This window comes from Cyanistes caeruleus, chromosome 6, assembly GCF_971803275.1.
Source record: "Cyanistes caeruleus chromosome 6, bCyaCae1.hap1.1, whole genome shotgun sequence".
In the NCBI taxonomy this organism is placed as follows: domain Eukaryota; kingdom Metazoa; phylum Chordata; class Aves; order Passeriformes; family Paridae; genus Cyanistes; species Cyanistes caeruleus.
The window spans coordinates 48739994-48756773 of record NC_141706.1 but is presented as its reverse complement, the minus strand read 5'-3'; the positions used below and the strand labels follow the sequence as shown (position 1 = coordinate 48756773).

Sequence of the window (16780 nt, the reverse complement as noted above, 5' to 3'; positions counted from 1 at the left end):
TATTCATGGACTGCTATTTTAATGTTTTTTAATGATAGCTATTTAAAAATACATCTAGTTTTTGTTTTCCTTTTTAGTTCAGTTTGGTAAATAAATATTTACTGAAATTTAACACATGGTGTTTAATTTGGATAAATATATATCAGTAACAAGTCCAAAACAAGGGCTATCATTAAGTTGTAAAAATATTAAATAATCCAATAACAGCAAAAATGTTACGTGTGAATGTGTGATTCTGTCAAGGTAGAAATGTTTTTCCTTTGCTAGAGGAACCAAATTAAGGAGAAAAGTGTTGTGGAAAAATCCCTCTAAATGTCTGGAACATGAGGAGGTGGAAGTCCCAGGAGTCCGGATGCTGCTGTACAAGTACTGAAGCTGCTGGATTTAATGTCAAGGTAAAGATCAGCCCTTCCTTGCTTGTGATGGAGAAAACAATTTTGACCAGCAAAATAAGGAAGGCAGTCCTTTCTGTTAAGGCTCTTGGCTGCTTGAATTTTCCCATTTCTCCTAGGAATCTTGCTGTGAGCCCCCTGCAGTTAGGGCTCCCCATGTGTCCTGCTGTACCAGCACCTGAGTGGTTCAAACAGACCTTTCCCCTCAGAGGAACGACTGGCTGACTCTAGGTAGGCAGTCTAGTTCCAACAGGTAGTGTATTGAGGAAACACAGTGGTGTGGGAATACAACGTCTCTTAAAAAGGACTTACTGCAGCATTCATTTGCTGGGAATACTGCTTGTGGGTTTTGTTTTGGCACAGATTGCCTTTTGGTCCAGAAAATTCAAATTGTTGCAGGATGGAAGCCCTTTCCTCCTGAGCTCACCTTGTTCTCATGGTTTTAATGAAGAAAAAGCATTGGTGCTGGGAATATTTCTGGCACACTGGTTTTTGTCTGTCTGAATTTGTCTGTCTGATTTTAGTAAGTAGTTTTAGTCTTAAAACATTAAAGCAGCATCTCGTGAAATTCCCTGTGTGTTTAAAGAGTTGACAAAGGGCTTGATAAGTGTGATGATGATACTGGTGTTAAAAATCAGGTAGCTAAAGGTGAAGTATATTCATATCACATGTTTTTGCATGTATCACTTAAGTTGATTTTGGGAGGGGGCAGAGAGAAAGTAGAGCAGTTCTTAAGTTTACCAAATGAAATTAATCTTTGTTCAGAGTATCTTTTAGCTTTCATTTTCTGCTGTAAATGATTTTCATGTCCTTAAACAGCTTGGTTATTTCTCGCAGAGGTTCTTGTGTTGCCAGGTAGCCTAAATCATTTCAGATAGTAGGTGGGAAACATAAAGTAATTCTTAAAATGGAGTGTGGGGTTTTGCAATAGCAGAGGAAGGAGGTGTAAAGGGAAAATGGAAAGAGGAAACAGTACACACGAAAAGATAAAATAATGCAGCCAGCCTTTAAAAAAACAAAAATCAAGGAGAGATTGCAAGCATACTTTCATGTCAAAGAAGTGTATGTATGAATTGAAAAAACCTTCTTTTAACCTTCTGGACTTTCCATGGGGGAAGCGCATGTGCCAATGTGTCAGACACTCTCCTAACTGCTTTTTAATGAATATACTTGCTGCTTTATACTGACTGTTGCAGGGTTTTGTTGGAAATCAGTAGCTGGCTAAAAAAGAATTCATTTGTTGTTTCCACAGCTCCCTCTAGGCAGCAGCAATAATCCACATATAACTTAGGGAATTTTTACTACAGTCAGAATGAAATACAGCTTTGGTGCTGCTTTGAGATTAGTTCTATCCTGCATATGCCAGCAGCAAGCCATGGGGAGGACAGACATTTAGGCAGCACCTCAGAACCTGTAGTGAGAAGGTTTTTGTTAAAAGTAATGTTACTGCTCAGATTTAATTTGTTGCAGCTTTGCCTTCATAAAAGACATGAGTACTATAGTTTTTATTCACTTTTCAAAGAAAAGCCACTGTTATTTCAGCTGAACCTGTAAGACAATCAGCATGGGCTTTGCAGTCCAGCCAATTACCAGTCTCAGTGTTTGAAACAGAGGCTGTTCCTGGCAGCAAAGTATAAAAAGTGTCACAGTATACATGTAATAGTCCAATAGTTTCAGTACTTTCTAATGACTAGTGAGCTCTTAGATACAGGTTGTTAATGAAGTTGATGTTCACAACGTATTTCTTTTCTTAAGACAGAAGAAAAATAACCCAAAGGATACTCCTCATCACAGCTGCATATTGAATAGCTGAGAACCAAAATGAGTGGGTTCCTTCTCATTATCAAAGCTTCAAGAGCTTCAGCGGAACTGCACAGGTGTGCAGCAGTCAGGATATGACTTGAGATGGCCACAAGTACAAGCCCAAGTACAAGTACAAGGTGTTGCATATAATCAGGATGGCACAGAGAAGTCCTCCCAAAAAGGTGGGGTAAGATTCAAGTGATTATATTAATCCCACAGAATTTAAACTCTTGAAAGGTGTCAGTTCAGGATGGCCGCAATGAGGTCCAAGTCTGGTTCTACAGTTCATGCGACTTTTCCACGTTTTGGAATAGTTACTCAATATATTCAGGGTGAAAAGTAAGGCCAGGCAGTTACAAAACTACACAGGACTGGTATCCTGTCTGAGAACCTAGAAATCTGGAATACTTTGGAAATTCATACCAATGTGTGTAGATGGGGGCACAGGGTGGCAGGTGTGGAATAAGTTAGAGCTGATGGGTTCTGATGACATACTCTGTGTATTTACCTTATAGAGACTTTATTTGTTCACTTTGAAATCACCATTTCTAGTCACACAAAAAATAAGTCTGGTCAGATGGAAGTGACTAAACAGATGAAAAGTATTCCAGCTTTATGGAGATGTGTAATTGACCAGTGTGAATTCTAGGTTAACGACACTGTCAGAATCTCCCGGTGTGCGTCACTAAGACCTCTTAACCATCTTCTGTTCCAGGGCATGATGAGGGCCCTTCAACATCTCATGCCTTAGTCCATGAAGCCTACATGTAAGTGCAGTATAATGTCATATGTTTTCAGAATCCCTACAAAGGAGGAGGAGAGTGCCTAAGGGAAAGGCATAATATACAACTAATTTTGTGCCTCACTGGTCCAATTTTAACAGCAACCCAGAAACCATTTGATTATGGAGCAGTTTTAGAGTGCAGATGCCTGGCAGCTGTTCGAAAAACAATACAGATTATGCTGCTGTTACTCATCAGTCTGCCCAAACAGCCTGGGAAGGAGGGTTTGGTTTATATTAACACATAAGCATAGGGCTTCTACTCAAATCAGGCTTCTCTTTCTAAGGAGATTTTTTTGTGCATATTTTCCTGTACTGTGAGAATTAATACATTATTTATCCCACAAAAAAAAGGAAGCAAGAGGGCATTTATGTCAATAAACCAAAATGCTATGGTAGTGATGTGAAATTTATCTTTGATTGCTTGTACTATTTTCAGAATCCAGATACCAATAGCAGGGCAGAGTGTGCTTTACTTTGACTGTAGCTGACCTGTTGCAGATGATGTCATCTAGAACCAATGCCTACTCTATAAAAAACCCTCATTTCTCTTTGTAGGGGAGAGAGGTGACTACCAAAGGCCACCTAAAGCCATTAAATTGCCCTCCAGCTATTCATAACTAAGGGCTCATCTCAACTTCACAGCTTTTTTTTCTTTTGGATTATTTTGTATGTAATGAATGATGGTTGTGAATCCTCTGAGCTCAGCAGTGCTGTTGTTCCTTTCTACCCCTGCTGCACTGTCTGAGATGGCCATTTAGGACATCCCTCTCACAGCTAGTGATGGAGCTAAAACCCCCCCAAGCCTCCATCAGACAGCATGTCATGGGATAGGACAGCCAAGGAGAGCAATGAAACTGAATGCAAAAGAAATAGTATTAACTTCTCTTATAGGAAATATATTTAAAAATTACCTCAGAAAATTTGTTGAGCCTCTCCCAATTTCAAACAAAACATTTTATTCCCATGTTTTGCATTATTTCTGAAGGATTTTAGAGAGCATACATACTAAATGCCAGAAATAATACAACTTGCCAAGACAGATTTAAAATACCAAGTATTACATAAAGGTGTGTGCAAACCCAAAAATGGCTCAAGGAATTGATCAGAGCAGGAATGGAAGAGAATATCTATAGGATACGAACATTTACAATAAACAGTCAGGCAAATAAATTATTTAAATTGTATTTGCCTGGACCTTTCCAAGAGCTTCTAGAATATTTTTTACCAAGTTAAACACAAGGACTATGCAGGACAAACTGGAAATATCAAATTTTTTGATAAAAGCAGTATCTCGGAATTCTTTTAACAGGCATGTGTAGATGCAATGATGAGAGACAGAAGAGTTCAATACTGAGTAAATATATGTCATCCATTAGTAACAGCAAACATCTGCGTTAATTTACAAGCAACCTGCACCAGCCCAACATACCACATCTTTCCAAAGTCTTACTAGTTTCTGTGAAATAAATATACTGGTTTAAGATCCATGCTACTTTTAAAAGCACTTTTTAGCATAAATTTTGATTTAGTCTTCTCTTTCTGAAAAAGAATGTGATTTAAGCTTGGATTTTCTTTTCCACTGGTTCACTAGCATCTGTGAAGTCTGTAGGGTAAATGTCCATTAGAACTTGATTGTCTTTGCTGCTGCTGAGATACTAAACTAAGGCACTCAGGAAACTTTTTCTCCCTTTAATGGTTATTCCAGTATCAGAAGGGTGACAGAACCTGGCAGGGGGGACAGGATGTTGCATCTGAGAAGTCCCATGTTTGTATGGGACTCTTGAACATGGCCAGGGCATTACAAATGCACCTGTTTCAAGAGTAAGGAATTTTGCTGATCCACACTCTTAAGATGTCTTTGTTTCTGATGTAACACTGGGCGACTCCAGATTACAGAAGAGAAAGTCATAAATTATTATTTGTATTGGTTTCAGCAGTTTTGCTTTGAGTTTTCTGAGAATCAACCTAAAATGGAAACATGCGTCTTGCCCAAAATAAGCAGCTAAATTAGTCTATAATGCTATATTGTAGATTTTTTTTTAATGGCATTAGCAATGATAGATTATTTCTTTTCTATAAGACCATGCCATGGAATTCATGAATCTAGCCCCTTGCTTCTGCTCGCTGAAGCAGCCTTCATTTATAATCAGAAATACAGAATCAAATTGAGTTTAAAATATTTGAAAAATACAGAATCAAATACAGTATGTACATGGCATTTGCAATCACTCAGTTTCCAGATGTAGTAGCCAGCAGTTCAAAGGGCTCTACCATTATGTTTTTTTGGGTAATACTAGCCCACATTATATAAATTCTGACTATTTTCTGATCAGTTTAATTATAGTTCCTCAAAGCCTATAATTCCATGAAAAACAGCATAGATATTATAAAATTAATTTTAAAATGCCTACCTGAAGGCTAATATTCACACAATATTTTCTGTTCTTCTGCCAAGGCTTTCAAATAGATAAATGAAATGATCCCTGGTAACCTTGGTAGCAGTTCTGCAGAGCCAGTCTGTGGACCAGGTGTGATCCTGCCAGCAAAGCCAGGTACTCAGACCACTCAAGTGTTAACCATGCAGCTCCTAGCCTGAGTCCTGATGTCTGTAGGAGGTGTAGAGAGCCAGGCCTCCGTTCATTTGTTCGTGGTGTATGAATGAGATGAGCACAGCCAAGCTTGACCTTGGTCTGGCCCCATCTAGCATCACGTATGGCAGAAGGTTGCTTTAATGCTTTAGACTGGGGGTTGTTCCTTGTGTCTGAGCATGGATTTCCTTAAGCACACTCTGGAGAGCACATGTCCCACCTACAGCCAGGCTGTGGTCAGCCAGAAGATAACTCTGTGATTCTTCCAGCTGTGCTGCAAACATTACAAAGGTCAGGTAACAGATCTCACTACAAGATAGAGAGATGTTATTAAAATGTGTTGGAGGAGCTAGGAGTCAGTCTGCAGTGCAGTAAACTGTGTAGCATGAAGTAACCTAAAGGCAAGATCCACTCCCTTGGTCTAAACTGAGGTTTGAGGCAGCTCAACATAGAAATGCTGAAAGGAAAGTTCTACCCTGTAAGAGAGAGGTAAGTAGGGACAGCAGAAATGGTAAGAAAGCAGGAATTACAGGATGCTCAGAGCAATAAACATGCTCAGCTAAAACAGCACTGAAATATGGTAACAACTGGATCATCCAAAAAAAAACCCAAACAGCCATCATTAATTTGACTGGGTAACCTGGTCTTCAAAACAAATTCAAATAAACCAGCTCTGAAATACATTTATCAGAAAGTGAAAGAGTGATAGTAAGGGACACAAATGTCCTAATGTTTCTTACTTGTTACCTTATGAGCAGCTGCAAAATCAGTGATGATTTGCCTTTTACCACTGTAAAGGCAGTATGAAGAACCTTATTGTCCCACCACACCAAACTAAACCAAGAACAGTGTACAAAGGACTAGATTTGCTTTAGGTCAGGATGACAGAATGAGAAGAAATCTGATCCATTTTAGGCCTGGTGGAAATTTTAGAAATTTGCTATAAGAAAAAAAAATAACCTTTTGACATGTAGGCATTAGAGAGCTTCAACTTTTAATTTTTTTTTTAAATATGATTTTAATTATCAAACTTCATCAGTTTGGGGTTTTTTAGTTATATAAGTACCCCCAAGTCTTATTGTTGGCTTCTGCTTCTTACATTTTTTTTTTTTTAAGATGAGGGTGTATTTTATATTTGCTCAGTTTAGAGATTTTTTTTTTTTTCCTATTTAGGTGGAGTATTCACATCTACTTCTAGAATTATCATCAGGACCGTATGTTTTGCCCTGCACTGATAAGAGGTTCAAATAAGTGGTTTGCCAAAAAGAAGACCACTCTGGAGGTACTTTCATCTATGTAGCAAAGCATAATCTAGGGGAAAAGGCTATGGATAAAATACTATCTTCTCACTTGATTCACTATATGCACAATCACCTCTTGACCAGGTTTTGGCTGTGATACTTTGAGATGTTATAGCTCAGTTTGCTTCCATTCTTCCATGAGAATTTGGTTCTGCATTGTCACAGCAGGAAGGTAATCATTGACTGGGTCTTGAATGCTTGTAAGAATCTGACCTATCCCTCGGCTGATTCTCTGCCCATATGACCCACTGCTGTTTTTGGCTGAGACTGTCTGACCTCTGTAGACTTGAGCCTGACGCTCACATATACCAAACTTGCTTAGCAGGATAAACACATCTCTACGGAAAGCTTTGGTGAAAATAGCATAAAGAAAGGGGTTAGCACAAGAATTGAGTGGGTAGAAAAGTACCAGCAAAATCTTGGAATTTGAGACAGTTATCAGTGGTTTGCTCATAATGGCAGATAAAGCATGGAAAGAGATGGGAGCCATGCACAGAAAGTCTGTGAAAATCAACACAGCCATCCGCTTGGCAATTTTGGTGTCTTTGTCCCCTGACTTGTACTGGGGGTTTCGCACAGTGACGTAGATTTTTATGTAGCAGATGCAAATGATGACAAAAGCAAGAATGTTACATATTAAAACAAAGACAATGTAGGCTTCAGCCACTGGTGTTTCAGTGTCCATTGGCAAGCAGATGCTGACTTTGCTGTAGCTGCTGACACCAAGCAGTGGCAGAAGGGCGAGCAGGATGCAGGAGAGCCACCCTCCCAGCATGATGAGCGCAGCGTGCCGGAGGCGAATCTTCCAGTCGGGCCGCATGGCAAAGGTGATGGCATACCAGCGCTCCAGGGTGATCACAGTCAGGGTGTACACAGAGAGTTCACTGGCAAAGACCGTGAAAAACCCGGCTGTGTTGCAGCCAGGCCCAGTCTGCCACTCTATGGCATGATTATAGTACTCTGACCTGGTGTAGAGATCCACTGAAGCAATCAGAAGCAGGTATAACCCCATGCAAAAGTCAGCAAAGGCCAAGTTACACATCAAAAAGCGAGGTACAGTCAGTTTATAATGACTGGTGAGAAGGATGAAAAGGACAAAAATGTTGCCTAGGATGGCAAGCAGATTCACAAACCACACCACAATCCTCAGAAACTGATATCCCATTATATCCTCACAGGGATTAAACTCGTCAGGCTCTGGCGTACATATTACATCTTCATTGCCTCCACAGACGAGATAGTCATAATGACTGTCAAAGGTCTGGACATCTTCCATTTGAGGGTTCTTGAGCTCTTTGCCAAAGCCAAGGCTTCCTTCTCTACGCTCTTCCAAATAAATGTAATAATGGGGATTTTCATGAAAACCTGTGAACTTGGTGTTTGTGTCATACACAGCATTGGTGTGGTCCGTGTATTCTTCTGCATAATCTTTGTAAAATGGGTCTCTGAGAGTCTTGACTGATCTCTTATGAAAGCTGTGGGTGCTCTGGTTACACATCAGGTACTCCAGGATCCTGAAAGAGTAGAGGGGGAAATCCCTGCTAGCATTTACAGTCTGACGGATGCACAGCATGTGACCAAAGGGAATGCTTCAAAAGCAGAGTATCCTGAATGAAAATGTAGCTATAAAAATGTGATGTGATATATTTTTGTTAACAGATCATATGATGTACAATAGCATTGCTGGACTTTTTTTTTAACTGTGTTTATAATTTTATCCCCAGTAGTAATTTTACTTGTTTGACTTCCATAATCCATCTTCTTTTTTGAGATCTACTCTCTTAGTAGGTAAGAAGACATTTAACTACTGTTTATAACTTCTTGGATGATATATACAGTATTACTTTCTTTTTCATTGTTGGTCACTATTCAATTTCTCCCAGAACTTCCATCAGTCTAATTTCTATTCAGTAGCTTCTTTATAGCTAACTAGCAGAGCAGCAATTTGGAGTCCTGCACCTCATGGTGTGATGCAGCTGTATTTGTAATCAAAACATTTTCAGTAGTCAACAGCTTTTCAGTTAGAAAACATGACACTTGAGGCTATAACCTCTCTAACACTTCTTTCCAGGCCTTGCTGTAAAACATTACCTTTTTCTTTTTTATTTCCCTCTAATTCTGGGCTCAACAAGAGGAGGAACTGCTGCAAAAGGACCTACAAAAAATTCTTCTGTTGGTTTGCAGTTTTAATCTGTTTCAAAGAACATTGTTTATACCTAGAAAAAATGGTTACAAAAGTGCCAGTAGATGTATTTTTATATTACTAATAAAACAGTATCTTTACTGATACATTTAAAGAATAAATGCCAGTTAGTGAAACTCACCCACTTTTTTTTTTCCAGCTCTTGAAAGCACAGCAGTGACTTGGATATGATAGGTCAGCTCGCATTAGCTGAAGAAATACTTTTACAGCTGGTAATTTCTTTAAAGTCCATGTATTTTTGGCCATTAGTTCTTTTAAGCTTTCCAGTCCTTTGGCAGGAAGGTTGGCAACAGCTGTTCTGGAGATGTCCCTAAAAAGAAAAAGATGACTAGATCAGATTTTTCTTCAGATTGTTAACAGTTCTTTAGGAGTTTCACAGAATTCTACAATAAAAATCAGATCCTAAGGAGGTGGGGATTTCATATCACCTTGCTAAGTTCTGATACCATTCAAACTCAAGTAGGCTGTTCATTTCTCTGTGATTTTCACTGTCTTTTAAAGCTCTTGTCTTTAGTGTCTTGTAGCACAGAATATGAATTATAAAGAAATGTCATGACTTTTAAAATTACACCTTTAAAGCCAACCAGATACAAATGCGTATGCAACCACACAGTTTTAAAAATCCTTTAAAGAAATAGTATCTTCCATTGGAAGAGTTATATTCCCTTAGACTTCTTTAGATTCATTTTAACCTATTGGCACACTTTAATAGAAAGCATTGCAATTCCTAAAAGGATATTCTCTATATACCAAAATTAAAATCATCTTAGTCCATCCTGAATCTCTCAGAAAACTGAATATTATGTTTGTTGCTTTCTACTTGTTTGCTGAGGTGGACCTGTGAGAGAGATGATGCACAGCTAATGGGGAGATGGCTGTCCTTTCAGACTGCCAGGTGAATGTCACCTGGTCCTCCTGGTGCTTTCTACTCAGTTTTTGCTTTGTCCCAAAATTGCTTCTAGTAACACTTGAAGTTAAGATGTTTTTAGAGTTACAGTCTGTGAAGAAGTAAACCTCTAAAAAGGGTTCTAGGGTAGGCATTGTTTGAGCATTGTTTTATCATGACACCCTCATAATAAGTAAATCTGGGTTTTTTTTCTACAGTTTCTTATCCTTCTAGAAGTCTTGCTCACTGTCTGGTTTCTTGCATCCAAGAGGAAATTAGAACTAATTTTATGCTTTAAACAACTTTTAAATGTCTACAGTATTGGGGTTTGCTCTGGGTTTTGTTTTTTTTTTCTCTTTCAATTTGCTTTTAAATTTAGTGAGAAAAATACTGCGCCTTTTGGTAGGACTTTTTCACTTCTAAAAACTCCCTTGCTATCATATGTTCTTTAATATGTCACAACTAATTGATTTCAACTACATAAAATTCTTGTTTGTTCCTCTAGAGTCCTTTTTGATAGGTGCTTCTACCAACAGCTCTGAATTGGCTCTTAGAAGAGTCTGAATATTGCCTACTATCATTTTACCTTGTAAAGAATCAGAGTAATTGAGTTTCCAAATCATCCTGTTTGACCTCGTTGATCAAAACAGGGTCACCTGGAGCAGGTTGCTCTGAGCTGCCCCCATTGACTTCTCAGCATCTCCAGGTCAGGAGACTCCACAGCCTCTTTAGCAACATGTTATGGCATTTGACCGCTCTCACAACAAAGAAATTTTTTCAGATGTATGATGAGGTCCCCTCTCAGTAATTTCTTCTCAAGGCTGAACAGTCCCAGCTTCCTCAGCTTTTCCTCCTGAGAGAGATGCTCCAGTCCCTTAATCACCTCTGTTGCCCTCCCCTGGACCCGCTCCAGGAGCTCCATGTCTCTCTTGGACTGAGAAGCCCAGAACTGGACACAGCACTCCAGCTGTGGCTTCACTAGGGCTGAGCAGAGGGGCAGGATCACCTCCTTTGACTTGCTGGCCATGCTCTTCCAAGTGCCCCTCAGGATCCCACTGGCCTTTTTGGGCCCAAGGCCACACAGCTGGCTCACACAGTTTGTTGTCCACCCCAGGACCTTCTCCACAGAACTGCTTTCCACTAGATTGGCCCTCAGCCTATACCAGTTCCTGTGGTTATTCCTCCCCAAGTGCAGGACCCTGCATTTGCCTTTGTTGAATTACAGACAGTTCTTCTCTGGCCATCTCTGCGACCTGTTGAGGTCCTTCTGAAGGGCTGCACAGCACTCTGGAGTACTGGCCACTCTTCCCAGTTTGTTATCAGCAAATTTACTGAGGAGGCATCTGCCTCTTGATTGAAGTCACTGCAATTTCATGGTCACTGTAGCCATGCCTGCACCCAACCTTCCCATCTCCAACAAGGCCTTCCATGTTTCTTAGCAGAATGTCAAACAGCACAGCATTCCTTGTGGGATCCTCCACTGTCTGTGACAGGAAGTTGTCACCAGTGCTTTCTCGGAATCTCCTGGACTGTTTATGCTTTGCTGTGCTGCTTTTATTGATTGTGTCAATATCCCAGAGAGGGTGCAAAGGAATGCTCCACAGTCCTGTCTTGTGGTTATATCTTTGCTATATTTACTGGAGTTGGCCCCTCTTAAGTCTGCCTTTACTCCTTGGGTAGTTGCTATAGCTCTCCCCTTTCCACACCTTAATGTCTGTTGAGCCTGGCTGTGTCCCCATTCCCCTACTAATGTAGTTCAAAACTCCCATAACAAGCCCTGTTAATTCCTTTTCTCCCTTTGAGACATTTTATAGAATTCTTCTGCAGCAAAACATCCTGGTAAAATAGATCTTGGGATAGATCTTAGCGGGACAAAGCTGGCCTTTCAGAAACGTCATGAGTCTCCACCAAGTCCTCATGGTGGTGGCAGCTACCTGCAGCTAGGTTAAATGCTCTGTGATGACAGATACTAAGACTCTTTGAAAGAGAAATTGCAACTCACAAACACTTGAGAGTTCTTTGAAGATGTACTGGCACAAACTTATGAAGAAAAATGATCCTGTTTGTCCAACAAATCAGAAATTCTGACAAGCCTTGTCATAATCAGATATCAAGGGCTGTTGAGGTAACTAATCTGTTTTGTGACATGGGGAATGTCTTTCCTGGATTAATTGGAAAATGAAAGGGTGGATAAAAGCCTGAGAACAGATAACAACATTTCATGCTAGAGGAAGAATGGAAAGCTAATTTGTATCTGACTATGCAGGTCATTGCAAGCAGGTCCCACAGAGGAGAGGATCTCACTGGTGCTACTGAAACACTCATAAACAGTCTGGGAAGGAAGTGAGACCTGCAACAAAGCTTGTTTCTGGCACAAATAATACAAGGTAGTGAAAGCTAAACCTGATGGTCTAAAGAAGCAGAAAGCTCCTGCAATAGTATATGACTGTGCAGAAAAATAATATGCTTCAAAATTAATGAATGTAAAGTACATTTAGGAAAAAGCAATTTTTACTTTACATGGATGATAATGGGGTTTCATTTATCTAGCACTTTGGAAAGTTCTTGAAGTCCTCTGCAAATGTTAGGTCAGTACTTTCAGTAATGTTGAAGGGAAATAGAATGCTAAGAATTCTTGGGAAATAAATAGAAAATAGCAAAAAAAACTTCACTTTGTAAATCTAGTATGACTGTAAATTAAATATCTGCAGTTCTAAAAATATATACAGTTATAATAAGAGCATGGAAAGCTGCAGCCAGGATGTTAAAAGTATCAAGTTGTTTATATATTAAGTAATAAGGTACAAAAAAGGACTTTTGGGAAAAGCTACATCTGGAAGCAGCAGTAGTAGACTATAGTGCCACACAGATCATAAAGAAGGTGATTAGTAGTGATTATGCACTCTAGTGAGATGAGTTTTGGAACACTTAAGAATGTGAGGCAAGAGACTTAAAAATAAGAATAGGCATAATTTTTCACCCAACTGCATCATTGTGAAAATTGGTGATGTGGTTCATCGTGTCTTTCTGGTTTGGTTTTATTCCCAGTTGTATAACATTCCCATCAGAAATGTCTGGGTCAGCAAGAACACCCTGGGGGACAAGGGCTTGTGCTTTGGAAACAGCTGCTGAGAGGAGCTTCTCTAGATGTACAGAAACTGGAGCTGCAGCTCCTGGAGTAGCAGCCCAGGGCTCCAGTAGTGGAAACAATTTCCCAGGGAGCAGAGATGAATATGCAGAGTCTGTGTCTACTCAGAGTTTTACCAAGTGATGTTAAAAAGTGTGAAAGAAACATCTATTCAGTGAAAAGAAAAGACTTGGAAGAATTAGTATTAAGACTATTTTGTTTCTCTTCTGTCTTACCAAATCTTGGGAATTCTTTTATGTATGTGCCTATGGGTGTATATTTAAGTAGACAAGTATTGTAGGTTTTGTTTTCAAACACTCAGTTTTATACTGGGGAGCCTGGGGAAAAGTTACAGGAAAGATGCCCCGAAGTTCTTGTTGATTTAGGATTGTGGTGCAGAGCTGGCAATAGATGCTTTTCCCCATCCATGGGCCATATTAAACACAAGGGCTCAGAAGTTTGGAAGTTTCCAAAGTCCCAGTTTGGGAAGTCCCTAAATTGCTGGTATGTGGTTTCTGCCAGCAAGAAGTACTGAGACTTCTCTGTACCACTGCTATTGCAAATCAAAAAGCTTCCTGGGAGTCTGGTAATAATTTGTCTCCCAATGGAAGATAGTTTCTTAGTTACCTAGGCCCACACTTTGTTGTGTGTGCATCAGCTGGCCAGGAGGAAAGTGTGGGATTCGCAGAGATTTTTTTACCTTAAAAATGTAGTTTTGATGATTATCTAATCATGTTCACTATCTACTTCAAGCAGCATAGCAGCTGTCTTCAAACTAGTTTGAAAAGTTTTGCAAATAATTATTAATCCTCAGAGCCATGTGAATCCAAGTAGTTGGAGTTGTCAAAACTCCTGCATTCATATAGAAGACACACTTCCCTGAATGATTTCTTTGTGTGCCAAAGTATAGAATCATAGAATCATTAAGGTTGGAAAAAACCTTTAAGATCATCAGTCTAGCACCCACCATGTTCATTGTGTCCGCAAGTGCCATACCCACACTTTTTTTTTTTAATACTTTCAGGGACCATGACTCCATGACTTTATTGAGCATCCTGTTTCTAATGCTTTGCAAGCCTTTCTGTGAATTTTTTCCCCCTAATATCCAATCTAAACCTCCCCTGGCACAACTGAAGGCAATTTCCTCTTGTCTTCTTGCTTCTTACCAAGCCCTGATGAGCCAAGTATGGTCAGTCCCGATCAGTCAAGGATGATCTGTCCTGATTTTGGTCTGCTGAGAAAAATGGGAAGTGACTGAAGTTATGTCTGTCTCATTCACATCTAATATTGATAACTGAGATGATGTTTAAACACAGCAGTGCTTAATTGCACAGAAGAGTATCTAGCTCACACTGCTAAGCTATAGCTTGTACCCTTAAGGAAACACAAGAGAATGAGCAAGAGACAGATTTGTCAAGAGGATCTGTCTTAAACTGAAGTGACTGTAAAAGAAGCTAGGCAGGAAACTGATAAAATGAATGATAGCAAGTCACAAGGACTGGGTGGTTTTCACCAGAAAAGTTCTGAAACAGCTGAAGGAGGAAGTAATTGAATTGATAAAAAGAGTCATGGAACCTTCAGCTTTGCTCTCCTGAAGAAAGGCAGCGAACAAGCCACCACCTGGGGCTTGTTCGATATATACCTTGTTCGATGATATACCTGGGGAAAGTCAGCATGTATGGGACTTTTGTAAAAAAAGTCCTGCCTCTCAAACTTCTCTGAGTGTTGTGCTTATAATCTGCTCAGTCTCCTGGGACTTCAAGGCCTTTGACAAATGCCCACAAGGCTGAGACAGAAACCAGACAGAGACACTCTTTTGGAAGGTGTCAAGTGCTCAGGATTTTGGAAAAGGCTAGCAACAGTCATAGCTAGCCTAGAGCCAGACCAGATTTCAGCTTTTAAGTAGCCATGGTCTAGAGCCCACTCAGGTACTGGAAGTGTTGCGTAGAGTTCTACACTGTCAGGCAGAGCAGCAACCAAAGTGATCTCAACCAATCTCAACATTTTGGCTTGGTAGCGGTTTTGTTTGGTCCTCACATATTTTCTTACAAATCTTAGGTGATGTTTCTGGGCTGTTGCTTAGCTCAGCTAAAATTTACACATTATATTGAATATTAAAGAGACATTGAAGAGGTTCAGATAAATGTGGGAATAAAACATATTTCATGAATTCAGAGATGTTTTCTGAACCAACTGTATATTACAGAAGCGTTATTCAGTTGCTCAGAGCTTTTTTTTTTTCTTTTTTCCTGGGTTATTGTATTTCAGTCTAATTCTTTGTTGGTTTTATGAAGTCAGTATTTCAGAACTAGATCTAAGTGATAAAAGCTTTTGTCAATAATCCTTTTCATTGCTGGAAACATGCAATTGTAGTATGAAACCCAGTAATAGCAATAATTCAAAAGACAGGTAATTAAGAAAATGAGATTGAATGTGTCATAGTACAACTGGAAATTTTTACCTAATATATATAAATTTCTGAGTACTGGAACAAGTAAAGCATAAAATATATGACAGATGGGCTTAAACTGCAGATACTATTTTAACTCTACTAAAAGATTTTTTAAATCTAAAAATTATCATTGTTTGATTAGCAAAATATAGAGCGTTCCTCTTGCTCAAAAACTTGCTTTTGTCCTGTGGGAGAAACCATTCCTAGATTGGGAAATGATGCTTTAAAGAGCAATTCTGCATTCTACAGATAATTAACTACTCACATGTATCTTGTGTGATTGTAACATTTTGAATTTGGATTGTGTGCTTTATAAAAGCTAATTGAATAATGATCCTGATTGCATTTTTGTTGTACTCTCTTGAACTTTTGCTCTGGGCAGCAGCTCTTGTCGCATTTAGTAAATCAGGTCCACCGAGTTGCTGAATCCTTGCCAAGGTTTCATTTTGAGGTGAAGTGCAATGTACTGTCATCATACTATTAGTTTTATAAAGGGAGCAATCTGTGTATACATCCACATACATCTGAGTACACAACAGTAACAAAGGAACCAAAATTGCTGACATCTGTTTTCCTCTATTCAGTGATCACAATCCCTGCTTTACCCACTGTTGTAAACTGCAAGTTTGAAAAAAATAAAAAATTACCTTGCTCTTCAATTCTTACTTAAGTATGTTTAATTAGGTGGTCTGAGAGCATGGCCAAACTCATACAACATACATATAGTCAGGCACAATTCTTTGTAGTTAAATCTTTCTCATTGTGTTTCTTTAAAGCCAAAATGGAGCGTTACCCCATTAGGGTGGATCCATGGTCTGTATTTCAGCCTTTAGGTTGCTGTTACGATCTTGATCAGAAAAAAAATCACTCTCTGTGGGGCACATGTTCTGACTACCATGAATTCCCATCTCACTTGAAGAGTGCACATGGGGAACTCCAGACAATAAGTTCTGCCAGCTTGGTAGGGAGACAAGACAGAATTTCTCTAATTTAGAGTTCCATAAATTTATTTTTTTGTTGTTGTTTTGTTTTTTTGTACATACTGCTGCCACTATAAGCAATGTCATTCATTGTCCTAGACAAAAAGAGTATTCTCACAATCATTTTCCATGGAGTTAATTTTCAAGATGAAACAGTTTGGAAGTAACATTTTATTTTGAGGAAGGTCGAATGGTCAGCTAACAACACCAAGGTGCAAATGACTTAACAAACTATTCCTTATAACAAGCTAAGTTGTTTACCCT

General features: G+C 39.2%; 1 protein-coding gene and 1 long non-coding RNA gene across 2 annotated transcripts in view; one reads left to right on the top strand and one right to left on the bottom strand.

The window, feature by feature from the left end:
• The first annotated feature begins 1797 nt into the window (after window positions 1–1797).
• LOC147652664 (uncharacterized) lies at window positions 1798–8226 on the top strand. Its single transcript, XR_015288198.1, has 3 exons — window positions 1798–2377; window positions 2911–2962; window positions 5435–8226. It is a non-coding gene; the product is annotated as an uncharacterized LOC147652664 (long non-coding RNA).
• Window positions 6566–16780, bottom strand: part of TSHR (thyroid stimulating hormone receptor) — a 46473-nt gene continuing 36258 nt past the window's right edge. The window contains exons 9-10 of the mRNA XM_023927745.2: window positions 9193–9381; window positions 6566–8382 (exon numbers count right to left, since the gene is read on the bottom strand). Of these exons, the coding sequence (XP_023783513.2) occupies window positions 6978–8382; window positions 9193–9381 (1594 nt within the window). The 3' untranslated portion in view covers window positions 6566–6977. The remainder of the gene's footprint in view (window positions 8383–9192; window positions 9382–16780) is intronic.